The 26,965-nt window shown below is 52.7% G+C and overlaps 1 protein-coding gene across 2 annotated transcripts; it reads right to left on the bottom strand.

The window, feature by feature from the left end:
- Window positions 1-495: 495 nt before the first annotated feature.
- PDCD6 (programmed cell death 6) lies at window positions 496-22,955 on the bottom strand. 2 transcript variants are annotated; one of them, XM_062211797.1, is made up of 6 exons: window positions 22,785-22,955; window positions 22,281-22,342; window positions 10,495-10,539; window positions 8,227-8,379; window positions 5,668-5,777; window positions 496-1,307 (listed from the first exon to the last, which is right to left on the bottom strand). In XM_062211797.1, exons 1-6 carry the CDS (start codon window positions 22,883-22,885, stop codon window positions 1,209-1,211), a joined length of 570 nt encoding a protein of 189 aa, XP_062067781.1. In that variant the 5' UTR covers window positions 22,886-22,955; the 3' UTR covers window positions 496-1,208. The 2 variants fall into 2 exon arrangements, with proteins under 2 accessions (XP_062067781.1, XP_062067780.1); XM_062211796.1 differs by having other exon boundaries at window positions 8,221-8,379; window positions 22,785-22,954.
- Window positions 22,956-26,965: the final 4,010 nt, after the last annotated feature.

Raw genomic sequence — 26,965 nt, 5'->3', positions numbered from 1 at the left:
GTCCCTGCACCCGTGTGGGAGACCTGGAGGAAGCTCCTGGCTTCAGATTGGCCCAGCTCTAGACATCGCCGCCATTTGGGGAGTGAACCAGAGGATGGAACACCTCTCTCTGTCTCTACGTCTCACTGTCTGTAACTACCAGTCAAAAACAAACAAACAAAAAACCCAACAATGACCAAAAAAAAAAACTAAGGGGCTAATGTTGTGGCATAGCAGGTTAAGCTGCCGCCTGCAACACTGGCATTCCATGTGGGTGCTGGTTCGTGTCCTGGCTGCTCCATTTCTGATTCAGCTCCCTGTTAATGGCCTGGGAAAGCAATGGAAGACAGCCCAAGTGCTTGGGTCCCTGCACCCACATGGGATACCTGGAGGAAGCTCCTGGCTCCAGACCGGCCGTTGTGGCCATTTGGGGAGTCAATCAGTGGATGAAAGACCTCCCTTCCCCTCTCCCCACCTCATTGTCTTTACTCTGCCTCTCAAAAACAAAGACAAATAAACAAAACAAAAACTGTAATTAAGACGACAAGGCACAGCACGGTTCAATCACGTAACAGATGTGGACACTGCAGTTGTTCGTCCAGGCAGAGAAGTTTAACAGAATTTAAACCCACTCTTGTAACAGAACACAGCATGCTGGGCCGCAGAAGACCAATTCAAAGGTGTCCTGTGCAAGCGGATGGTGAACGTCAGGGTCAGGCCTGGGAGGACGGAGACACAGGCATGGATCTCTGATGAACAGCTGAAGGCGTCCATGTCTGGACCATCGACTTTATTGTGTATGTTGCATATTCCAACAAATATAACAAACTCCTCTTTAAAAAGTAAGGCACATGAAAAGCCTGTGCAAGTTCTGTATTATTTTACAGTTCCTATTGGCTAATAAAAGCATTTTCACTGTAGAACTGAAGCGATCTAGAGAAGCACATGATGCATTTTTTGCAAGCAGAATTCCTGATACATTATTACATTTTTACCTGTGGCACAATTAAACTGTCACCAAACCCAACGTTTGCATCATAATGATACTATGACAGCTGCAGTTTGCATTACAATATTGTTAAAACTGCAAAAACATGAATCAGCTATCCACATATGTACAACCAGGTCCCCCAATATTAATTATATAAAATCGAACATCGGTGTTCCATTCCATTAAAGTTAAGAGATTTGGCATTTTCAGTCTTTCTTCTGTAGTCCCGGGCTGATGGTTATACGATACTGAAGACCATGGAAAGGTACTGTTCATAAGACACCTGAATCCAGCCATCCTGATCCGTATCGTAGCGTCGGAATATATCCGTCAACCTCTGGGAAAAACAGAAAGCAACAGCATTCAGAACGTGGTACTGACTAAACAGAGGGAACAGGCACACGAGGTAAGGGACACTGAGGAACAGGCAAATCATCTCCTGCAGGGAATCTGGTGATGGAGACCAGCACAGGCAGGCTCAGGTCGGGTATCCCTGATACCCCACACATTGGAACTTCCACCCTGGACACCAAAGGTGGGGCAGGCCCAGCTCAGCTACAGACCCTGTGAGGCCTTGGTCTCCTGAATGGGCTGAGCCTGGCCCTCCCTTCCACTTTTTTGTTTGTTTTGACAGGCAGAGTTAGACAGTGAGAGAGAGAGTGAGACAGAGAGAAAGGTCTTCCTTCTGTTGGTTCACCCCCGAAGTGGCCGCTATGGTGGCATGGTGCGCTGCGCCGATCCGAAGCCAGTATCCAAGTGCCTTCTCCTGGTCTCCCATGCGGGTGCAGGGCCCAAGCACTTGGGCCATCTTCCACTGTACTCCTGGGCCACAGCAGAGAGCTGGGCTGGAAGAGGAGCAACTGGGACAGAATCTGGCGCCCCAACCGGGACTAGAACCCAGGGAGCCGGTGCCACAGGCGGAGGATTGGCCAAGTGAGCTGCAGCGCTGGCCCACCTCCCTTCCACTCTTAAGATCATTCCTGTGGAAAGCTCTTCCCCAACAAGCTCCTCTCTGCTCTGCGGGGAGGGGTGAGCGGGGGTGGGGGTGGGGGTGGTGGGACCTGGGACAGCTCTGTGGCTCTGGCCCTGGACCCAGGGCCCAGCACAGTGGAAATCCAGCATGGAGGGCTCAGGGTCTCTCTCTCCCTCATCCCATGTCCGGCCAGGCTGTGGACCCATGCCACCCACAATTTGGAACAGGGAGGGCTGGGGGCCACTTCTAGATGGCAGACTTGGAGTGGAGTACCTGCAAAATGCTCTGAAGAATTTTAGTAACAAGAGAAAACAGGCACAACACAGTTCTATGCAACAGAGCAGCCCATGCACATCAGGACCCGAGGGAGGAGCCATGTCAGCCATGATCAGCAGACAGCAGCATCTGCTACAGACACTGTCCTAGTCAGTGAGGGGCAGCACATGGCAAGGTGGCTACACCACAGTCCAGGCCGTGCCACCTAGGCCTGTGTGTACACTCTGATGTTCACACTGTGACAAAGCCATCTGACATCTACACTGCTAAGCAATGTACAACCATACAAACACAGCAGGAAGCAGGCGTTCAGCAAGTGTTAGGACACCTGTATCTCACACTGGAGTGTCTGGGTTCAATTCCTGGCTCCAATTTCTGATTCCAGCTTTGTGATAATCCAGACCCTGGGAGGCAGCAGGGGATGAGGGTCCCCTGCTAGCTACTCACTAGTTAATTGTGGCTTAGAGAATAGTTGGTAATTATCCTTTCTTTATACTTCATTTGTACTTTTTCCTAAGATTTCTGTAAGTTTTCTTTTTTTTTTTTTTTTTTTTTGGGACAGGTAGAGTTAGACAGTGAGAGAGTGAGAGAGAGAAAGAGAAAGATCCTCCTTTTTCCGTTGGTTCACCCACCAAATGGCTACCACAGCTGGCATGCTGCACTGATCCAAAGCCAGGAGCCAGGTGCCTCTTCCTGGTCTCCCATGCGGGTGTAGGGCCCAAGCACCTGGGCCATCCTCCACTGCCTTCCTGGGCCACAGCAGAGAGCTGGACTGGAAGAGGAGCAACCGGGACAGAATCCAGCACCCCAACCGGGACTAGAACCCGGGGTGCCGGCGCCGCAGGTGGAGGATTAGCCAAGTGAGCTGCAGCGCTGGCCAGTTTTCAAAGATTTTAAGATTTATTTATTTATTTGAAAGGCAGAGTTACAGAGAGTCAGAGGCAGAGAGAGATCTTCCATCTACTGGTTCACTTCCCAAATGGCTACAATGGCTGGAGCTCAGCCAATCCGAAGCTAGGAGCCAGGGGCTTCTTCTAGGTCTCCCAGGCGGGTGCAGGGACCAAAGCACTTGGGTCTTCTACTGTTCACCTAGGCCACAGCAGAGAGCTGGATTGGAAGTGGAGCAGCCAGTCTCGAACCGGTGCCTATACAGGATGCCAGCAGTGGCTTTACCCACTATAGCACAGTGCCAGCCCCCAGATTATTATTTGAAAGAGTTACAGAGAGAGAGGAGAGGCAGGCAGGCAGGGAGAGAGGGAGAGAGGGAGAGAGAGGGAGAGAGAGGGAGAGAGGGAGGAAGGGAGGAAGGGAGGCAGAGAGAGAGAGGGAGGGAGAGGGAGAGGGAGAGGGAGAGGGAGAGGGAGAGGGAGAGGGAGAGGGAGGGAGGGAGGGAGGGAGGGAGAGAGAGAGAGAGAGGTCTTCCATCCACTGGTTCACTCCCCAATTGGCCACAATGGCCAGAGTTCCACCGATCTGAAGCCAGGAGCCAGGAGCTTCTTCTGGGTCTCCCATGTGGGTGCAGGGGCCCAAGCACTTGGGCCATCTTCTACTGTTTTCCCAGGCCATAGCAGAGAGCTGGATTGGAAGTGGAGCAGCCAGGTCTTGAACTGGCGCTCATATGGGATGCTAGTGCTTCAGGCCAGGGTGTTAACCCGCTGCGCCACAGTGCCGGCCCCCAGATTATTTTTTTAAAAATAATTTTCAAGAGGTCTTTTGGGAGGTAGGCATTTGATTCTTTTTGTTTGTTTGTTTGTTTTTAAAGATTTATTTATTCATTTGAAACACAGAGTTACAAAGAGGCAGAGAGAGAGAGAGAGAGGGAGAGGGAGAGAGAGAAGGGTCTTCCATTTGCTGGTTCACTCCCCAAATGGCTTCAATTAATGGAGCTGGGCCAATCTGAAGCCAGGAGCCAGGAGCTTCTTCCAGGTCTTCCACATGGGGTGGGGGCCCAAGGACTTAGGCCATCACTGTCGCTTTCCCAGGTGCATTAGCTGGGAGCTGGATCAGAAGTGGAGCAGCCAGGACTTGAACTAGCACCCACATGGGATGCTGGCACTGCAGTCGGCAGTTTTACCGGCTACACCACGGTGCTGGCACCTCTGGTTCAGTTTTTAATCTCTGCTCGGGATGCCTGCATCCTACACTGCAGTGCCTGGCTCACTAGTCCCAGCTCCTTTACCTCCAATCCAGCGTCCTGCTAACGCACACCCTGGGAGGCAGCAGCAATAGCTCAGGTACTAGAGTCCCTGCCAGTCTCATGGGAGAACCAGATAGACTTCCAGGCTCCTGGCTTTATCTGGGGAGTGAACTAGTGCTGCCTTTTAAATAACATGAAAACAAACAGTTGTTTAAAAGCCTTTTTCTCCATGAGAAGGCTAGAAGACAGGGGCCTGGAAGGTGTCAGTACCCCAACTGCTAATGTCCATGAAAATCCCAGCACTACAGCAATCCAGACCCCGTCCATCGGAATTCTAAAGCAGAGAATGGCACAGGAGTCCAGAGAGGCAGGAATGCACCCAGACTGTCCCTACTCTAGGGGCTTGAAGCAGACAGTTCTCCAGCAATCACTCAAGAATGGATGATGGATCCAAAGTCATCTGTAGAGAAACCCAGAAGTGCTGCACAGGCCAAATCAGAGAAGATCTGCTTTTACTGGTTTATCATTTTAAACAGAAAGGAAATATGAGAATGTTTTCTAAAACTCCAAATTACACCTAAACACTTCATGCTGTTCACATCTCTGAATGGATTCCAAGGCCAGCAAGACGCGGCCTGGACTTGGATTTGCACCAGGAGGGCTGACTTCTAGGACAGGATGCTCACAGAAACACATGTGCTCCCACACATGGGAGCTGCTTCAGAACCACAGGTGGGGCCACACTGATGTCTCTGCTACCGTTTTTGCTGGATGCTGTTATTGCAACATTTTGAAAGATATATGAGGGTTTATCAACGTACAAGCCCAAAGCCTGAACCATGGACCCTGATCTCTGAACACCAGCAGGGGCTGCAAAAGGAATATCTGGGCGAGTTCCATTGGTCCTGCTCTGTTTTAGCATCCCTCAGCAGCCCTTCAAGCTCTCTGCCTTGGTTTCCTCACTGACCATCAGTGAGTGATGGGGGGCTCCAGAGGCCAGAACACAGTGATTCTTTGTCCGTGTTCTCAGACTGGAAGCTTTTTGTAAAAATACAGAACACCACCGTGTATGTGTGTGACTCCGAGATGGAGTAGTAGAGTCTCTTCTGAATGGACTGCTCTGTATTTCCAGGGGAGAGAAACAATGCTGTCTACACATCTATGAACAGAACCAGTTACTTCTCCAAAGGTGAGACCTATATGAGCTCCAAACGCCAACTCTACACATGCCTAACTCAGTTCCTTGCACTGAGGGTCAGGCGCACCGCTCTGACAGTCCCCCCTCCAGCGCCCACACGGCTTCCTGTTCACCTGCAGGACGATGCAGCCCTGGATGAAGTCATCAAACGCGATCTGCCCCCGTCCTTGTCGGTCAAACTTTCGAATGAGGATGTCATGGAACTGGTCAGAGAGCCGGTAGCCTTAAAGAGGAAAATCAGAGTTAGGAGCAGACCAGGACAGGTAGACGGCTCTCCCACCCAAGACTCCAAGCCTCAGGACAGCCCACAACGTAGAGCCAGGTGGGGATAAAACCGCAAATTCATTCAACTCCCTCTGAAACCTAAACAAGTCATTCTGCAATCCGCGTGCACCTCCAGACTGGGAAGGTGACCCCCTCAAAGATCAGCACCATCCACCTCCCTGCAAGGGAGGAGGCGTGACGTGAGCCATGCTGTGATGAAAGCAAAGGCCACGTATCTTAATTAACCACGGCCATTCAGGGCTGTGCCCAGGGAAAGCACCCACGGCAGAGCCAGACCGGGCTTCTGGCACCCGGTAATCTTTGACACTCCTTTTCTCCTGGGTTTTGGATGTGAAAAGTGCGCTAGGTCACGCACTGCATCACAGAGGGAAGATGGTGCAGTCTCCCCCACCGAAGGCAGGGAGAGCGTCTGATACCAGAGTCGGCTGGCCCCCACAAAGTCCAGAACCTCCGAGAGGTCCCAGAATGTTTCAATTATTTCAGATTTACTGAGAAGGTCTCCGGCAGGGAGACAGCTCTGCAGCACCAGACTTGCACGGACACCTGGGGCCACTCCAAACGGGAACACGCTTGTCCTTGGCCTTCCTGTCACCTCCCCCTGTGGCACCGACTAGTCCTCACTGGCTCAGGAGACAAGATGCAGGTGCCAGAATATGTCTGCTGGCTTTCAGTCTTGGAGGAATCTTTGCAGGGACATGTGCACCTATCGTCTGAGTGAATTTCACAGTTAATTACCTGTAGGAGCACTTAATCATTTTACTGATAAAGACTCAAACACACCAACAGGTACATAACACCTTCCAGAGTGCTCAAGGCATGCTGTGGCCTAAGCTTGGGGGCCTCCAATGAGTGATGGCTGCCTCACCCCCTTCCTGGCAAGCTGAGTAGAAGACAGGACCCCAAAATGTCAGAAAGACAGAACGGCAGGGAGTGCAATGTTTGCTTCTGAGGTTGACTTCCTGACAGGTCAAACTTTCCAGAACAATATGCAAAAAGGATGACAACGTTCCTTTTGGTGAAAGGGGTGATGGCCAGGACAAGAAGAGCTGCTTTGGACTCCTGAGGGATTCTGCCACTGCGTGGAGCTTTCTAGAATGTCATCAGTCTGATGAGGACACACAGGGCCTGATGGGCATTCTCTGTGTTAGTGTTTAGATCGTGCACGCCAAGGACCCAATGGTCATTGTGCTGATCCTCAGTGCTCCAGGTGACAGGCCCAGGGTCACCTGACAATAGTCCCAGGATGACTCTCCATGGAAGTTCCTGTCCCAGGGGACAGAAGTATGCCCAGGCTCCGTCCAGTGTCCCCAGCTAAGGCCAGCAAGGTCAGATGTATTCCAAGTTCCAATTTAGATCTATCCCTCTGACCCCACCCCGCCCCGAATCCTGGCCCACAGCTGGGGAGCTCTAGAAGGGGCCCTGACTCACTCTATGGACAGCTCACAGGAAAGAAAAGGAGAGGAGAAGTGAAGAGAGTGTACTGGGAGGGGCCAGGAAGAGGGCAGAGGCCACATGAACACTCAGACTCAGAACAACGACACTGCATTAGATCATGATCTAACTTTCCCCTTTTTTCGTAGAAAGCGCTTACTAGAAGCAGTCTGTTGAGTAAAACACAGGTTTTGTTTCATGGCCAGATGAAACAGTGCTAGGTTAACCCCAAACTGGAATCCTGGTGTAGCTTCTGCTTTGGTCAGTTTTCCTTCGTAAATAAAAACCCCAGCTTCCTGTCAGGCCTGACTCGCCCTGCCAGGCCCTCGAAGCACTCTGGACGGATGCTATGAACACGCCCGGGAAGCACGGCACGCGGCTACAGGCCCAGGCCTCGTGTGTGTTCACGTGCACACACACACGCTCAGCCAGCACACGTGTGCTGGAAGCAGCTGAGAATGGGTGCACACTCTTTCTCCAGTCCCCCATCCAAGGCCCACGGCTGGACGGACGGAGAAACCTGCTGACTTGCACAACTGTGCCTGTGGGTGACTCCACTGTCTCCTCTTTGCGTTTTGATGTAACGTGAAGTATAAGGTACCCCACACCACCTTAAATCATTTCAAAAGCCACATTCTCAGTTTTGTGCATGAAACCACTCCAGTTCACAAAAGACAGACAATCTGCATAGCGCTTATCTCATTCTGGATGAAAAACTGCACAAAATCTCCACGTCAAAATGTAAGCCTTCATGATATAAATATACCAAAATATGAACCTGCACAAAAAAAAAAAAAAAACACCAGAAATTTTACACAGACTAGGTTAAAAAAAATCAGTCATTTGAACACAGTAAAAAAGAACCTTCAACGGCTCCGAGTTCCAAAAAGAAACGTGCTACACAACACACAAGTGAATTACCAATGTCACACAACAGACAAGCGAATTACCAAAACCTGAGAGTGCCTGCTTGAGCTCGTTCTTGTCGATCATCCCCGAGTTGTCCCTGTCGTAGGTGCGGAACACGTTCTGCCAGTCGGTGATGTACTTCCACACGCCTGTGAACTCGCTGAAGTTCACGCCTGCCTTGTTCTCTCTGTCAAACATGGCTAAGACAAAAGAGACACCAGCAGTGCACATCAGGCCGACTGCCACATTTCATAGCCAGAGATCCAACCCCAGAAACCCACTCCCAGCTTCCAGGGGACCCAGGTCCTTTAGGAAGCCAGCATGGAGCCCAGCCTGCTAATTGCTAGTGCTGGTTCACAAACGTCTGAACGGTCCCATCACCCACTGTTAGAACGCACACTGCAGCGTGAAGCAAAACGCCAGCAGAACAAGCCAACAGACTCAAAGTGAAAGCAACAGTTTCCACTGAAGTGTGTTCTGCTTTAGACAAGAAACCAGGGGCAGAGCAGCCCGATGGCTTGACCTGACTCTCCTAACCCTGTGCCAGACCCGCTCCTCCCTCTCCAGGGCACCCACATCCCTGGTGGGGGCTCACAGGACCCGACCACATCAGTGGAAGCCCACTTCAATCAGAAAGAAAGACCCTCGGCTACTGTCTCACTAGCTTTAGATTAAATAAGACTTGGTTTTCATTTAAAAAGAAAATCAGTCTAATTGCAAGTCCAAATATTAAAAAAACCCTTACATTTGCATGTGATTGCAAAATATGAAAAACTCAGTTTGAGGGGCTGGCATTGGCATCCCATATGGGCGCTGGTTTGAGTCCCAGCTGCTCCACTTCCCTACCAGCTCCCTACTAATGGCCTGGGAAAGCAGTGGAAGATGGCCCAAGTGCTTGGGCCCTTGCACCCACATGAGAGACAGGGATGAAGGTCCTGGCTTCAGCCTGGCCCAGCTCTGACGGCTGTGGCCACTTGGGGAGTGAAGCAGCAGATGGAAGATCTCTCTCTCTCTCTCGCTCTGTAACTTTGCCTTTCAAATAAATAAAATAAATCTTAAAAAAAAAAAAACAACCTAACAACTTAGCTTCAATTGTTGCTACAAAGAGGATGGCAGGCAACTGGTCTCCTCACAAGCAGTAAAACACAGGACTGTAATCCGGTGCTCTCGGCGGGGTCGGTGACCTACTATCCACTGACACTTCACATAACGGAAGCTCGTGTGGGACACAGCACCGGCCTCTCCTCCAGCCGTCAGTCAGGCCTGCAGTCACAGGCTGCCTTCCACGTCATTCGTCAAGACAAGGACTGTGCAGAGAGGGTACCAAGTGTGGAGTGTGCTGGGAGGCGGCCAGCCTCACTTGCCCACACACAGCCACCTGGGCAGAGAGCTCCTGGGCACCTGCGTCTGCCAGCATCTGTCCCAGCACTAACGGCCCAGCCTCTTCCACCTTGCACTGTGAATTACTGCGACGGTGTGATGTGGCCAGGCACTCGGGCTCCGCTGCACTGCTGAGCTCACAAGAAAGTAAGGGGATCCTCACAAGGCTAAAAAGGCGCAGGAAGACAGGGGTGAAGCAAGAGCAGCCCCTCTGAGAAACAAGGGACATGGGAAGTGACAGCACTGAGCCCAAGACTCAGTAACAAGGGAATGTGTAAGGAGTACATCTCCACAAGGGCTGGTGAAGAAAAACAAAAATTAAGAAAATATCAAGGAAAGCACTCATCATAAAGAACTTGAATCTTAAATTCAGCAGCAACAGTAACGACATGTGGAGCACCCTCCCCAGGACTTCATTCAGGGATCAGAAACACAACACGAAGCGAATACTGTGCAAGGGGTCTTCCCAAAAGTTCATGGAAACGTACCTTAGGAGAAAACTATGCATGGATTCCAAAGGAGCTCTGTACTCTCTCTTTTAATTCCACTTCAAATTTTTGGATGTACTCTCTCTCTCTCACACACATACACAGAATATTATTCAATTAAAAAAAACTTATTTGAAATCTAAAAGACTATGAAATGAACAAGTGGTAAGAAACCACACACACACACACACACAAGAAAGACTTGAGAATCAGCAAATAGTAATTTAGAACTTTCATACATATACAACCTTTAGAATTAGAAACGGAAAGGATGGGTTAAGCAGTACACTGGAAATAAAAAGCACACGAAAGCACACACACAAACACGTAGAAGAGAGGGGCAGAGCTGGGAGGGAGAATGCAAGTGTTCAATGCCCGACTCACTGGCACTCCAGGAGGGAGCCACGAAGCCATGCACAAGCCACAGCCCCCAGGCCAGATACTCACATATGATCGACCTGACAGTCACTGGGTTAAATGGAGTCCATGTGCCTGAAACAGCAAACAACAGGAATTAAATCATTTCATAGGGACCTCTGGGAGCTGTTTTGGTTGCCATGGCCACAGGGAGGGGCCGTAAGCACTCTGGGGTCAGGTGTTCCGCCAGATATTCAAAACTGTAATTAGGCCAGAAGTTCACCTTTGTTTAAGACATAACAAAAAATGGTTTTATATTACCTTCACACACACCGAACTTTCCAGGCATGCAGCTACCAGGTAAGTTGAGAAGGCGGCACCTGGTTTCACCCTTATCACCATGGCCTGCAGCATGGGAGTCGCCACGACTCCCAGGATACAGCCCTGAGAGCTGTGTGCATGGTGACGCTACACTCGCTCATCCTCATGCCTAAGACTTTCACATGCGCTAAAAAGCTAAGAATTTTTGTTTTTAAAGGGGGAGAAGTGAGTGGCTCTTCCCAGCCCACTTGTATAGAAACACACCATCTTCCTGGGCCACCTGAGCTCACACGAAGCAAGGCAGTCACAGTCATCCTCTTGTTTCTGGCCAGCAGACAGAATCCCTTCACCTCCACAGCCCTTCCTTCCCTGTCACACTGGGCTCACATGACTCCTACCAAGTACCATGGCTGCTCAGTTTAGCTTTTCCTCAACTTGAGCCGTGTCTCCTCAAAAATACACAGCCTGCACCCCATCCTATTTGCACCTTCTTCAGGAAGCTTTCCCTAGGGTCTGGAGCCCCCTGCCCAAAAGTTAAGCCCAGCTGCTCTGCCCAAGTGCCTGCTCCATTCCTCTTGGGAGGCCACAGTGAGCGCGCACCACCCCACAGAAGCCAGGGCACCTGTCTGTCCACTGCACATCACACCAGCTAAGCATCTGTTAAACCACACAGACCTCCAGGCTGCAGGAATATCTTGTGCAGGCTTCACAGAAGTTTAGGGGAAGACTGGGCCGCAGTGTGTACAGAAAAGTGTTAGAAAGCATCAGCATTGGCTGGCGCCACGGCGCACTAGCTAATCCTCCGCCTGCGGCACCAGCACTCCGGGTTCTAGTCCCAGCTGGGGTGCCGGATTCTGTCCCAGTTGCTCCTCTTCCAGGCCAGCTCTCTGCTGTGGCCTGGGAAGGCAGTGGAGGATGCCCAAGTGCTTGGGCCCTGCACCCACATGGGAGACCAGGAGGAGGCACCTGGCTCCTGGCTTCAACCGGCGCAATGCACCAGCCGTAGCGGCCATTTTGGGGGGTGAACCAACGGAGGGAAGGAAAAAAGAAAAAAAAGAAACAAAGAAAGAAAACATCAGCATTACAGAAAACTGTCTAGGCACAGGAGCAGCACTTGCTCACCCAGATCTACATGGGCTTCCCTTCCCGCTTCTTCCTGCTGTGTGCTGACCAGTAGTGTTCACACCTGAAGAGAACCCCATCTAACCCCTCAGACCCCAGCTCCAGCAGCCAATCCACCACAGCAAGTCCTCCTGTCAGGCAGGAAGTTAGAAACTAACCTATGTGTGTGTGAGAGGGGCTTGAGGAAAACAAGGCATGTGCAGGAGCTTACCCTGGAAGCAGCCCAGGATTTTACACTTCGAAGTCCTGCCCAGACCGCAGTTCTCTCCAGGCCGTCTCAGCCCTTCCCCCAAGGGAAGTTCCCAGGAGAATCCTCTCTCCTGAGCACACATGGGTTCCTGGCTTGACGACATGGAGCAACCAAACCTCCACAGCATTCCTCCAAGGCAGGACCCTGGGGGAGCTCCTCTGCCCAGGCGCCAGGTGAGGCCCCAGTCTGACAGCACTGAGCAGTGAATCCCTGGGAGGAATTTTTCCTAATTCACACTCAGCAAACCCTTCGTCCTGGAGGAGGAGGAGAAGGGTAGGAGAAACGGTGGGAAGAGCTTTTCCCTTGTAAGCCCAGTGTGAACACGGACTGCATGCTCAGCGCTCACTCTGCTGAGCCGCCCGCTAGGCCTGCCAGGTGTATTCTCACCATTTAACCATGTGACCTGCTTTCCCCAGCCTGACCGGGCACACTCTCTTGGATTCTGTCCCATCCGTTCTGACGGATGCCTTACCCCCCAGTAAATCTTGCTACCTTGCTTACCACTGCTCTCTGGCTCACGTCTGAATGCTTTCTTGCGCGGAGACCAGAACCTACTCCACCCATCTCCTCCAACACTCCGTCCTCTGGCTGTCGAGACGCGGCCTCCTTTCCCTGCTCTCCCCAGAGAGGAGCCAGAGTGTTTGCAGAGCAGGACAGCTGACCTAACCTCTCCATGGGGCGCTGCCCTGTGATGCTCTCAGCAAGTAACAGGGCTGATGAGCTCTAAGTCCAGTGACACAGGGAGGACACAAGCAGTGTGCTGAAAAGACAGCCTGGACGAAAAATCAAAGCTCAAGCCCAGGGCCGGCACTGTGCAGCAGTAGGTTAATCCTCTACTTGCAGCACCAGCATCCCATATGGGCGCCGGTTCTAGTCCTGGCTGCTCCACTTCCAATGCAGCTCTCTGCTATGGCCTAGGAAAGCAGCAGCAGATGGCCCAAGTCCTTGGGTCCCTGCACCCACATAGGAGACCCAGAAGCTCCGTTGCGGCCATTTTGGGGAGTGAACCAGCAGATGGAAGACCTCTCTCTCTGCGCTCTCACTGTCTGTAACTCTGCCTCTAAACAACAACAAAAACCTGAAGCTTATTCAGTGGTTCAAACCACCAGTGAGCTCCCGAGTTCGGTTTCAGGCTTTGTGCTTTTCTTATAGGGTGGCTGCTAGTCACAGTGACAAAGAAAGAACACCCGGTAACAGCAGCTAACAGCCTTGATGACTGATCAGGAGGTGCACTGCATTCCCACAGTAGGGAGAGGTCCTTAGAGCACAGATGTGGCCTACCCAAGCCAAGCAGAGGGTCCCTGAGAGGCTGGGCTCCCTGCAAGCATTCAGGTCCACAATGTTGAAGGAATGTTGCCACACAGGTACAGGTGTGTGCAGAGATGGCTTGTCCCTGAGGGCTGTGGCTCAGGGGAGGGGGACCGAGACAGCGGCCCACAGGTCTCTAAATACTCTGGGGAGGGGACCGAGACAGTGGCCCACAGGTCTCTCAATACTCTGGGGAGGGGACCGAGACAGCGGCCCACAGGTCTCTAAATACTCTGGGGAGGGGACCGAGACAGCGGCCCACAGGTCTCTAAATACTCTGGGGAGGGGACCGAGACAGCGGCCCACAGGTCTCTCGAGTACTCTGGGGAGGGGACCGAGACAGCGGCCCACAGGTCTTTCGAGTACTCTGGGGAGGGGACCGAGACAGCGGCCCACAGGTCTCTCGAGTACTCTGGGGAGGGGACCGAGACAGCGGCCCACAGGTCTCTAAATACTCTGGGGAGGGGACCGAGACAGCGGCCCACAGGTCTCTAAGTACTCTGGGGAGGGGACCGAGACAGTGGCCCACAGGTCTCTCGAGTACTCTGGGGAGGGGACCGAGACAGCGGCCCACAGTTCTCTTGAGTACTCTGGGGACGATGGGGAGCATCTGAGGCTCAAGAGGGAAAGGAGGCAGAGGTGCCAGTCCTCAGGCTGTTCCCAGATTAACCCCAAAGCCCAGTGACCCACAATGAGCGGCACCACCACCACGTGTAGACACCTAAATGTTGGTTACATTAGACCCTAAGCAGTGCATAAAAATGCTCTCTGCAAGACAGCACCCTATGACACAGACAAGCCATGTATCACAGAGCTCACCCAAAGTACACAAGAACACAGGGCTTTCCACACCCTTCATGGGCCTCCCATCTCAGAATTTCTGGGCCAGTCCCAGATTCCAACAGCCCAACCTGCTTTCCCCAATAACCAATCTTCTAGGCTTCCTGTCAGCCTTTTACTTAGAAATAAATACTTGGCCGGCACCGCGGCTCACTAGGCTAATCCTCCACCTGCAGCGCCAGCACCCCAAGTTCTAGTTCCGGTTGGGGCGCTGGGTTGTCTTGGCTGCTCATCTTCCAGTCCAGCTCTCTGCTGTGGCCTGGGAAGGCAGTGGAGAATGGCCCAAGTGCTTGGGCCCTGCACCCGCATGGGAGACCAGGAGGAGGCACCTGGCTCCTGGCTTCAGATCGGCGCAATGCACCAGCCATAGCAGCCATTTGGGGGGTGAACCAATGGAAGGAAGACCTTTCTCTCTGTCTCTCTCTCTCTCACTGTCTAACTCTGCCTGTCAAAAAAAAAAAAAAAAAAAGTTCACTGCCCCTATTGCCTCCACTGCATCTCAAGGAACTAAAGGAAACAGGTAAACACAAAAGTTGTGCAGACTTAACTTTTCCACCCACAATTCGGGGACAGCACTAAAGGCATCAGAAGCACACTGTAAGGACCGGCCTGCATCTCTATAGGATTTTGGTGTTTTTGACACTTAAACCTCATGCACCCAAGCGGTTAGAAATTTCTATCTACCCCCTTGTGAAAGGGAAAGATAACCCATTTCATTTCCTGCTACTGTTTTGTGTTCTTTCTTCAAAGTATGCCCTGTTAACCAGAAACTGACATTCTGGTTAATGAAGGCTGTGGTGAGTGGTACAGTCACCAGCACTGCACAGATGAGACCCCGGCTTGTGGGGTCTGCGAGGGAGAACCGTGGTCCCCCCACCCCCTGTGGGGTCTGCGAGGGAGAACCGTGGTCCCCCACCCCCCGTGGGGTCTGCGAGGGAGAACCGTGGTCCCCCACCCCCTGTTCGCAATCTCTTCCTCTGGGACTCCTGGCTTTCTGCACTGGAGAAGAGCTGCATGGGGCTCCAGAAGCTCAGGGCACAGACCTGGTACGTAACACACGGGCATGCCAGCTCTGTGGACCTCTTTAAAAAAATAAAAATATTTATTTATTTACTTGAAAGGCAGAGTTACAGAGAGAGAGAGAGGTCTTCCATCCACTGGTTCACTCCCCAGTTGGCTGCATTGGCTGGAGCTGTGCCAATCCGAAGCCAGGGTCTCCCACACGGATGCAGAGGCCCAAGGACTTGGACCATTTTCTACTGCTTTCCCAGGCCAGAGCAGAGAGCTGCATCAGAAGTGGAGCAGGTGGCACTTGAATCGGCGCCCATATGGGATGCCGGCACTGCAGGGCAGGGCTTTAATCCACTACGCCACAGTGCCAGTCCCTAGACCTCTTCACATTCAACAAAAGCCCATATTTTACCAGGCAATTTGTATCACAGCTCCAGATGGCCATGACTGGAAATAGAGACTTCCTGAAAGCAACGGACGTGCTGATCAACGGCACTGACAAGGCTTAGCCCCCTGAGCTGGTAAATCCACTGTAGAAACTTTACCAAGCTTTCATCAAGTCACTGTAGCATTTCTGTTCATGAGGAGCAGAAGCCATCCAAGTCTCTAAGAGTGAAACTATTTTCCCAGCCTGCACAGGGCCCGAGTCTGGGTCCCAAGAAGGAGCAGCAGAATCTGGTGCCCAAAGTTGGTGAGGGCACAATCTTCCACTCATCCTCTTTTTTTTTTTTTTTTTTTTGACAGGCAGAGTTAGACAGTGACAGGGAGAGAGAAAGGTCTTCCTTCCATTGGTTCACTCCCAAAGTGGTTGCTACGGCTGGCGCGCTGCGCCGATCCAAACCAGGAGCCAGGAGCTTCCTCCTGGTCTCCCATGTGGGTGCAGGACCCAAGCACTTGGGCCATCCTCCACTGCCTTCCCGGGCCACAGCAGAGAGCTGGACTGGAAGAGGAGCAACCGGGACAGAACCAGCGCCCCAACCGGGACTAGAACCCGGGGTGCCGGTGCCGCAGGCGGAGGATTAGCCTAGTGAGCCGTGGCGCCAGCCCTCATCCTCCTTTTACATCCAGTGAAACTGAGACAGACAAGCTGTGACCTGCCCAAGGTCATAGAGTAACTTGTGAGCAAAGCCATGTCCACAAAGCCTGACCCTTGTTATTTCTCTTTGGCACTCTGGCCAGGTGAGCTTCTGGGAAGAGCAGGTGTTAACAGGCTGTACTGAGGTCCCTAAGGTCACCCTCAGGCTCAGTGATGGGAGCACCATGGCCACCACTGGTCACAGAAGCAGTGGGCCACCAGGTATGCGAGTCCCTGGTCCTCTCCCAGCAAAGGACTCCTCCACCAGGAGCTGAGGCACCAGTGCTCCCGCCAAGCTCTCTTGAGCCTGGGGTCCTGGGCTTTTCCCGGAGGTCAGCCATCCAGAGGAAAAGCAGGCATCCGATCGAACTCCCATCAGCACAGCAAAGCAGCACAAGGCAGAGCATCCCATGCTCCAAACTCAGGAGCCAGCAAGGTCGTGGTCCCACACGCCCTCCCGTACAAGGGGACAAGCCTGCAGGGAAGCAGGGAACGCAGAGCAATACTCTGGTTCTTTTTAACGGAAGGTCCCCAGAAGCTGGGACTCCTGATAAAACAACTTCGAATGACTGTCAATATTGATTTTTTTTAGGTACTGTTAAAAAAAAAAGTCTACCAGGGGCCAGCGCCATGGTGCAGTGCTGGCATCCCATATGGGTGCCGGTTCTAGTCCCGGCTGTTCCTCTTCCAATCCAGCTCTCTGTTGTGGCCTGGGAAAGCAGCAGAAGACGGCCCAAGTCCTTAGGCCCCTGCACTCACGTGGGAAACCTGGAAGGGGCGCCTGGCTCCTGGCTTTGGATTGGTGCAGCTCTGACTGTTGAGGCCATCTGGGAAGTGAACCAGGGGAAGAGGGGCCTTTCTCTCTGCCTCTCCCGCTCACTGTCTGTAACTCTACCTATCAAATAAATAAATAAAATCTAAAAAAGAAAAGTCTCCCAAAATGTATCACTATATTAAGACAAAACCGCTTCAGAGCAGCCAGTGCTGTGGTGTAGCAGGTAAAGCCACCACCTGCAGTGCAGGCATCCCATATGGGCGCCAGTTCCAGTCCCAGCTGCTCCACTTCCGATCCAGCTCTCTGCTATGACCTGGGAAAGCAGTGAAGATGACCCAAGTCCTTGGGCCCCTGCATCCGTATGGGAGACCTGGAAGAAGCTCCTGGTTTCAGATCAGCACAGCTCCAGCCATTGCGGCCATCTGGGGAGTGAACCAGCAGATGGAAGACTTCTCTCTCTCACTCTCTCTCTGCCTCTCTGTAACTCTGCAATAAATAAATCTTAAAAAAAAAAAAAAAAAAAAAAAAACTACTTCAGAAGCACAGAGGCTTAAGAAACATTAATTTCTCACAATTTTAAGAAATAATGCTAAAGTGATTAAAAAAAGACTACCAAATTCAATACAGTTTGTGGCATGTTATTTCAAAGAGGCAAGAGAAAGCCCACTTCTGTCTCCCTCACACTTTGATGGCAGCCAGTTCCAGAGCCTCAGCTGCGCACACAAGTCCTGCCGAGGGCCCAGTGTGCACACTCTCCAGCACAGCTTCAGGCAGACTAAACAGAGTGCCCTCAGAAGCACAGACCGACGCAAGTGAGAAACCCTGCCCTTCCCTAAGTTCATTAGTTAAATGTCCTGATGCAGCCTAATGATTTAATTCCATCCAAACAGAAGCCCACTCTTAGGAGAACAACTAGAATTGGAAATTTTAGACAGTGAGCACCAGAGAAGGGCTGCACCTGTCCGAGGCAAGAACAGCGCTCCATCTTGAGGAGAGGGGCCTCAGCTTGCAGGGTGAATGGCAGGAGGGGAGCAGAACCCAACCAAGTGAGTGGGGAGAGGGCCCGGGCACTTTGCGGTCAAGAATGGTTTAACTGAAGCCTTCGGGTGATCCCAACAGGCAGACAGGAGGGAAAATACCAGGGACTCAGAATGAATGCCCAAATGCGAGGAAAACAACTACAGAAGAGCCTGGGCGAGGAAAACAGCTACAGAAGAGCCTGGGAGAATTCATGGTGAACCAGACACCTGGATTCAAACCCCAGTTCTGCAACGTGATGGTACCACAAGTAACTCAACACATAGAGCATCAGCAATGCATCATCTGCTGCTCTGTGAGGCTGAGGAGATGGACAGACATGTCACTGCCTCCTTCCAGAAACACAGATATTCACGGCTCAGCAAAACAAGGCAAATTTAAATCATGGAGGCTGGAAGAAAAGTAACAAGATGGAAGAAGAAAACAAAGTAGGAGTTTCGGGCTAGTCAGAAGATTACGTCTCAAGACTAAGTCCCTTTTACCAATGAGCCACACATTAACTACATTTTAGCAGCTGATATGAAGCAGTAATCGTTAGGAGGCTGTAGACACAGGCAGACAGAACCGGCTCCCAGCTCCTTGGGTACAGGCGGCCCCACCTCCAGGGAGCAGTGGGAGGTGCCTTTTCTGAGGGCTGCTCCAGGGGTTGGTCTCCCTCAGGATTCACCGCACCTTCTCACACTCAGCAACAGCTGAGGGAATCCCACAGGGCAAATTCAGAGAAGTCACTCTTTGGGGCCACCATAAGATGATTCCCACACACTTACGACTTTGGGTTAAGCCAAGTATTGGTTTCAAAGTTTCTGGGGAAAGCTGAACTCAGAACCCTTGAGGAAACTCTGTTAAAATCCACCCCACACAGGCTCCTGGCAGAGACTGAAGAGCCCCTGGCAGATCCTCCAGCTGCCACCTGCCTCAGCAACCAGAACGAGTGTTGCTGTGGATTCGTTCTGAGAGGAGGAGCACAGTGGTGGCAAGAGGCACGCAGTCACCACACAGACCCCGGGAGTCGGGGAAAGCAGGCCAGAGGAGAGCAGTCCGCAGACTCGTCTATTTCAGTTGGTGCAGCAGCTTATATAGCCGAGGCAGCCAATCTGGGCAAGGGCGGTTTATGCCCTAACCAATCACAGCTTGTTGCCAGGCAGGCGCCATTGCCAGTGGCCATCTTGGCATGGCCTTCTCATTCCACCACAAAGGAGGAGCAGCACTGGGGTGCCTGGTGAGAACAACACAGCCTGAAGACAGGTCAGGACAGGATGGGCTCAGCCCAGGGCTCCAACAGCAATGCTGACCACAGGCTAGGGCTGTAAAGTGCCCAGCACCATGCCCACGTTTCGGTGTTTGGGAAGCAGAAACCACCAAAGGCCTGGGCTGGGTTCCTAGCCACTGACAGACACAGCTAACAGCTACTGAGTGTGTGCTGTGTGCTGGCATCTGTGAAGCACACGAACTTGCATTCCCTGGCTTTACCCTCCTGGTAACTGTGAGCACACTGAGACCCAGAGGTTCAAGTGTTTGCCGGAAGCCAAGTTATCCCAACTGGTGGAGGAGGACTTGAACCCAGGCAGACTGCAATCCTTAGGGCAAAATAAGCTGTCATGCTCATCAAGGCAAGTGTCTGACCACCACCCCCAGTAAAGAAAGCTTCACAAAAAACCTGAACCTTGGGGTTGGCACTGCAGTGCAGTGGGTTAAAGTCCCAGCCTGCAATGCCGACATCCCATATGAGCACTGGTTTGCGTCCGGCTGCTCCACTTCCCATCCAGCTCTCCGTTATAGCCTGGGAAAGCAGTGGAAGATGGCCCAAGTCCTTGGGCCCCTGCACCCGTGTGGGAGACCGGGAAGAAGCTCCTGGCTCCTGGCTTCGGATCAGCTTGGCTCTGGCTATTGAGGTTATTTGGGGAGTGAACCAGCAGAATGGAGGACTTCTCTCTCTCTCTGGCTCTACCTCTCTCTGTAACTCTGCCTTTCAAATAAATAAAATAAATCCTAAATAAAAAAAACCTGAACCTCCTCAATATTCTCAAAAATTCAAGCAACTGATCAAAAAAGGAAACTATTTAAATGGATCACAAACCTATTCTGACTCACTGGAAACCACTGACAAGGGTGTCTCTGAAGTAGGCACTATGTGTGGCCCTTACCATTGTGGCAACTATTGTAACCCCGTGGTCATCTGACCAGTTACAGTAGGATTGACAATAAAACCATTTTGATCAATACCAATAAAGCTTTAAGCCAGGATTTGGCAAACTGTAGCCTGTTGGAGTCCTGTTCTCCCAACAGCTCTCTGTGAGCCTGTCCTTTGCCTCCCCTGAGGGTAAATCAAGCACTGGAGATACAAACCAAAGACAAGCAGAGTCTAGTAATGGCCAGACAAGAGAAATCAAGAAGACACAGCAGGGACCAGCACTGCGGCGCAGGGAGTTAAGCCACTGCTTGCTTTGCCAGTGTCTCCCACAAGAGCACTTTTCCGAGTCCTAGATGCTCCCCTTCTAATACAGCTTCCTGCCAATATGCCTGGGAAGGCAGATGATGGCCCAAGTGCTTGAGCCCCGGCCACCCACGTGGGAGACTTGGGTGGAGCTCCCAGCTCCTGGCTTAGGCAGGACCCAGCCTTGGCTGTTGCAGCCATTTGGGACTGAACCAGTGGATGGAAGATCTCTCTTCTCTGTGTCTCTCCCTCTTGGTCACTTTACCTTTCAAATAAATAAATCTTAAAACAATAACAAAAAAGATGAACAACACAACAATCATGGCAGGGGTTAGGGAATTTCCTAGTTTCCTGGAAACAATCTACATAAATGCATGAGAAACACCACACCAGCTCCCTGGGCCCAACGATCCTGAGGCGGAATGCTGGATCCACAGGTACATGTGCTACTCTGAAATGCAAGTCGTCAGAAATCAACACCCAATGCCTAGTATGTGCCACGGTACAGGGTTCTCCTTTGACTCTGGCCCCAACACCGTGAGCCAGTGTCTAGCAGTCAGTGTTGCCCACTCACTCATCCAGTGTCCTCCAATATCACACTGCTTTCCACTAATAAGCGTGAACCTTTCAATATTTTCCTCACATCTTCAAAGCGACTCTTTTCCTAGCTTCAGTGGCAACTCTGGAAAGACAAGCTAATGCAGCTTTCAGAAAACGCCACTGTACCTGACAAGGTGACACAGGCAGGCATCTCACCAAGTACAGCGTCTCTAGCACCACTACTGAGGGTTAACCATGTGGAAACCAACAAGCATCTAAGTCTATGGAGAGCCCCAACGCATCATGGCCGCCACTGTCCGTCCCATCTCCACAACCCCACTGCCTGTGCCCAACATTCCCAGCTGCTTCCCCAGAATTCAGCCCTGGAGCTGCAGCGGTTCCTGTAGTGGCCACACTCCCACCAGAGAGCTACAGACCTGCCCCTAACCCTTCAACTACCTGCCAGTGCTGCCTGACAACCCTTCCAGAAATCACTAGGATTCAGTTACCTAAGAAACGCAAGACTGTCAACGTACCTGAAGGACTTCTGCTGGCAGCACTAACGTGCCTTTCTGAACCCTAGCTTCTACTTCCGTTTCCACACACAGCTATCCTGCTGGCTCAGCAGGGCTCCTGGAGCAACAACCAGTGAAAACCAGCGGAACCACAACTCAAAATGGCCACAGGGCAGTCAAAAAGGACAAGAACCCTTTCCCGAGCCTCAGACTTGCCGGCATCTCAGAGGCTGCCCCGGGACACCACGACATGAAGTTTTCCAGAATCTAACACTGACTTCGAAGGTGCGAGAACTGCTGAGCGGTCCGTCTGCCTCCTGACCTGGATATCGACTTGCCACCCTTTCCAACCACTGGCCCTGCCCACGTCCCCAGAGCCCTCAGCTGCGGGCCCCCTTCTCTTCCTAAAAGCCACAGTCCACCTCCCACGCAGGATGAACCTGTGTACCCAGGTTTGCATATCTCGTCTGCACCCGATTAAAACTGCCTTGGCTGTAATTTTAACCTCACCTATGGTTTCCTGGGTTATACCAGGAAGTCACGCGACAACACCCCCACTACGCACACCAACAGTAACTTGGTCTTGAAAGGACGTCCTTCGCTGCGACCCAGCGGGCTTGGGCGGCGCCGACCCAGGCCCCACTCACCGTTGGACAGCGCCTGCTGAAGCTCGTTGTCCGAGATGACCCCGCTCCGGTCTTTATCGACCCTGCAAGAACAGAGACCCGGAAAGCTGGCGACCCGCGACGTCCCCAGCTGACCCTCGGCTCGCCGCGCTCCTCGCCTCCACCGGGGCCAAGCAAACCGCCCAGGTCCGAGCCCGGACTTGCCCGAGAGGCTGAATCACCGGCCCCCGCCCCCAGCTCCTCCGTCCCGCCCGGGAGCGCCAGCAGGAAAGCTCTCGGACAGTCAGGTCGCGCCGGGCCCTGAGGCGCTCGGCGGACGGCAGGACCGAGGCGCCGGCGCCGCTGCCATCTTGGAGCCCCGCAGCAGTCCCCGGTGTGACCCTCCCCGGGAGGCCCTCGGGAGGGCGGGAACCCGCTCGCAAAACCGACTTCGTGGCGGCCCGGGGCGGGGGCGAGGCCGACCAGGACTCGGAGGGGGCGACCCTGAGGCTTCCGCGGTGGACGCTGCCCTTCGGGAGGCCTCACCTCTGGAAGACGTTCCACAGGAAGCTCTGGTCCGGTAGCGCCGCGCCCGCAGCAGGTCCGGGGCCGGCCCCGGGGCCGGGGCGGTAGGAGTAGGCGGCCATCAGCCGAAAAGATACTGGGCTGAGGCGCCGGCTGCAACGCGAACGACTCGGGGCGGCTCCGCTTCCGGTGGGCGTTGCTCGTACGCGCCACTTCCGGGAACACAGGAAGTACGTATCTCCGGGTCACGCGGCTCGGTGTGGTGGAGCCCCTTGTCGCTCCGTTGCCGGGCAACGGCCGGACGCCTGGGAAAAGAAGGAGTTCCGCGCGTGCGCAGTGCGGGACGTGCTTCCCGAGTGTCCGGGGGGCGATGCGGGGATGAAGCGGGAGCGGCTGGTGGCCGGTGTTCGTCGAGCACGATGTGGCCCCGCCTGCATTCTTGTGAACTGTTCCCGCCTCCCGCGCAGGGCTTCCTGGTGTGGGTCAGGCTGCCCGTGCAGGGAACCGCCCGGCGCCTGCCTGCCCGCCTGGGCGCCCCTGGGCCTCTCGCGGCGGCCACGCAGCCCCGCAGTGCGCAGCGCCGGGCGCGGGTTCCACGCTGGGAACCGCTGGGCGTGGGGCGGCTGACGCCTGGGTGTTGCTCCCAGCCGCGCCGGGCTGTGCCGTCGGGTTCAGGCCCTGCTGCGGGGCCCGGGGTCAGCGGGTGCGGTTCCCGGGCTTCGCCTAGTGCTGCGGGGCCGGCGGGGGCCTGGCCGGGCGGGCTCCATGGCCCTGATGTATTATTCAGCGCGGCCGCCGAGCTCTGCCCCAGTTTTCTCTTCCTGGCGTCTTAACGATGGTCTGCGCCGTTGGCGTTCGTCTAAGGTCTGCAAGCCGCTGCAAGCTCTCCTGAGGTGAGGACCTAGCGACTCCTGGTTTTCTCCAAGAATCCCGTCACTTGTGGAGCCTCCCGCGCGGCTGACCTGTGGCTTGAGGCCGCCTCAGCCTCCCGCACTGCAGATGTTAACAACTACGATTTTCCAACCCCATTGGTGGGTTTCCCAATACAGGGAAACCTCGGCGAGTCACTATCAGGGACAGAGGCCCCACACCCACAGCCCTCGTCCTGAATTCGCGGGTGGGTCACGCCCTCGCTCTGCCTCTGATCCCCCGTGCCAGGCTCTCGCCCGTATTTGACGGAAGCCGTGGCTCAGGGGCTAAGGGAGCTGTCTACAGTCGAACAGGCAGGAAGACATGCAGCCAGATCTCTCTGTGCTTTTCCCACACCGTAGTGGCAGCGAGGCTAAACTTTAAAAGGGAGATAAATTACCATGAAATTTGCTTAGAAAAATACCACCCGTGTGTATCGACGTAAAATGTACAAACGGGGTGAGTCCAGAAAACCAAGTCCTGACTCATCCGGATGGCATAGCTTCAGTTCCTTCCCGTCAACCCTGGCCTCCATGGAATCTCAAGTCTGGGGGAGGCCCAGTGCACCTGAGAAATGACCTTGCCTGCGCAGTCTCCACACTCCTGTGCCACTGCGGAGGCCACTGCCTGAGCCCTGCCTCCCAGAGGCCCGGCAGCACTGAAGACGCTGTGTGCCAGGAGAGCACCATCTCCCTGCAGTGCTATGGCCTCGCCTACCGCAGGTTCAGTTCTCTCCAGACCAGCGCTGTGCTAAGCCTTCCAGGAGCTGAGAAAGTAACTGAAAGACAACACTCCCTGCTCCCTTCCTTAATGTTAATCACTTCCCGTATCCAAGGACTGGGCCAGTCTTTCCTTTGGTCTGATTCTCTCAGCTAATTCGAAAATGCCCAGCATCCCTGCAGCGTTCCACAGTGCATGTGCCGCTTCACCTCGTCTTTGGCACATACCAGCCCTCGGCAAATGCCTGTAAAACGAGTCAGGCCCCCATGTGTGTGGACATGCACACACCCACACACATGTGGAGGTCTGGTGTATTTAAATCCCTCTGAAGCCACTGTGATGCACGACTTGTCTCCCGAGGTCTCTGACACAACGCACGCCGGAGGCCTTTCCCGTGCATCACCCTTTGCCCAAGGGCTTCACCTGGGGGCAGCAGTGCAGGATGAGCAGGTGGAGGCTGCCAGGCGTCAGTCTCTGGACGCAGCCCCACCTAGGAAACGCATGAGCCCGAGCTGCGCAGGGGGAGCTGCCCCCACACATCTGGACCCCTTTTGTTGCCTATCTTACCTCCATTCTTCCAGCTGATGGCCCACGATCTCCTTCCAAATTCTTGTCTCTGTCTGTGGAACCCAATGCGAGGGAATTACAATCACTTCAGATTTGATTTTTCAGTTTCAGGGATTGGCTTCAGAAATTCAGTTTGGAAATACGTAAAACATACATGATTTCCCCAAGGTGTCACTTTGGGTATTCAGTCGCACTCCCAATCTTGCGCCCTCTTCCCTAACAACCACTTCGCTTATTTTTCCTAACTAGTGTTTTAAGGAAAAGGAAAGCAAGCATGTATTTGCACTGTACAATTTACTCTGCCCTGGCCCTCACCACCAACAGGCCTTCCTCATCCTGCCTCAGGGCTGGGACCCCAGGGAAGGACATTCGTGTCCTGTGCAGTAGCACCAATGGGACAGGGAATTAACGTGGAGCACAGTGCTGCTTTACTTCTTTGCTGGTTTCTTGCAGGGCTGCTGGGTCACAAGGGAAAATGTGCTGTTGCCTTGGATGCAGATCTGCTTTTCCACCTGCAGTGTGTGTGTCCTGCAATCCCACAGCTTCACAAAGTATGAAGCAAACTTTTGGGTGCTTGCCAGTCACACAGGTGAGAAACTGTATATACTGCCTTCTTATTTTAAACAGCTCCCTCTTGACACCTGGTAACCCTGCAGGGCTTTCTGTCGAGACACTAGTTTGCCTACTCCGGACCGTGCATGAATGGAATCACACGGTATGTACCCTTTTTCTTAATGATTTTGAGAGTCACCTACTCTGCTGTGTGTACTCATTCTTTCTCACTGCAGGGGAGACTCCCGTTGTTGGGCATAACTCAACTGTTCCCCACAGTGATGGTGTGTTTTCTTTAGCTGCTAACTGCTAACAGAGACATCAGTTTCAAAAAGAAAGAAAAAACAAAAAACAACAACAAAAACAAACCCTACATTTAACATATGACTCAAAACTCCTAGGTCATTTTTAATGGTTAGATTTCCATGAACCTTCTGCTTTTATTACAACATTTCGGTTCAAGGACCTAAACACAGTGGCTCTGTATTTATCACATGCAAACTCTTCTACCCAACTGTCAAATACCAAAAATCAGAAGAGTTTAGCCTTTGAGGAACAAGGTACTGCTGAGCAAGGGACATGGGAAGCAAATGTACCACCTGTCCCCTGGAGGTCCATGACCTGACCTCCAGGGCACAGAAGACAAAGCCTTCAAATTCAAAATCAGGGTCCAGCGCTGTAGCATGGCGGGTAAAGCCACCACCTGCAGTGCCAGCATCCCAGGTCGGCACCAGTTTGAGTCCCAGCTGCTCTACTTCTGATCTAGCTCTTTGCTATGGCCTGGGAAAACAGCGGGAGATGCTCCAGGTCCCTGGGCCCCTGCACTTGTGTGGGAGACCCGGAAGAAGCTCCTGGCTCCAAATAGGCCCAGCTCTGGCTATGTAGCTGTTAGGGGAGTGAACTGGTGGATGGAAGACTTCTCTCTCTCTCTGCCTCTCTGTAACTCTGCCTTTAAAATAAGTAAATAAATCTTAAAAAAAAATTTTTAAAAAGCAAAAAGCAAAGCATGTTGCTGCCTTGTTTGCTGAGTAAAGTGTTTCTACCAAAAAGTTACTTTAAGGAACAAATTTGTAACAGTTCCTAGTGATGATTTTTGAAAAGAATAGATTCATAGTTTAAAGTGAGCCAGCTCTGGGGCTGGCATTGTGGCCTAGCGGGTTAAGCCACTGCCTACAATGCCAGATTCCATATGGATGCTGGTTCATGTCCCAGCTGCTCCACCTCTGATCTAGCTCCCTGCCGATGGCCTGGGAAAAGCTGCAGAAGATGGCTCAAGTGTTCTGAATCCCTGCTACCCACGTGGAAGACCTGGAAGAGCCTCCTGGCTCGTGGCTTTGGCCTGACCCAGCCATGTGGGGAGTGAACCAGCAGATGGATGGTCTCGTTCTCTCACCTTCTCTGTTAACTTTCAAATAAATAAACAAATCTTATTAAAAAATAATAAAAGTTGAGCC

This window comes from Lepus europaeus, chromosome 15 (genome assembly GCF_033115175.1).
Source record: "Lepus europaeus isolate LE1 chromosome 15, mLepTim1.pri, whole genome shotgun sequence".
Lineage (NCBI taxonomy): Eukaryota > Metazoa > Chordata > Mammalia > Lagomorpha > Leporidae > Lepus > Lepus europaeus.
Note: the sequence above shows the minus strand (reverse complement) of the source record. Positions and strands in the feature narration are given on the sequence as shown.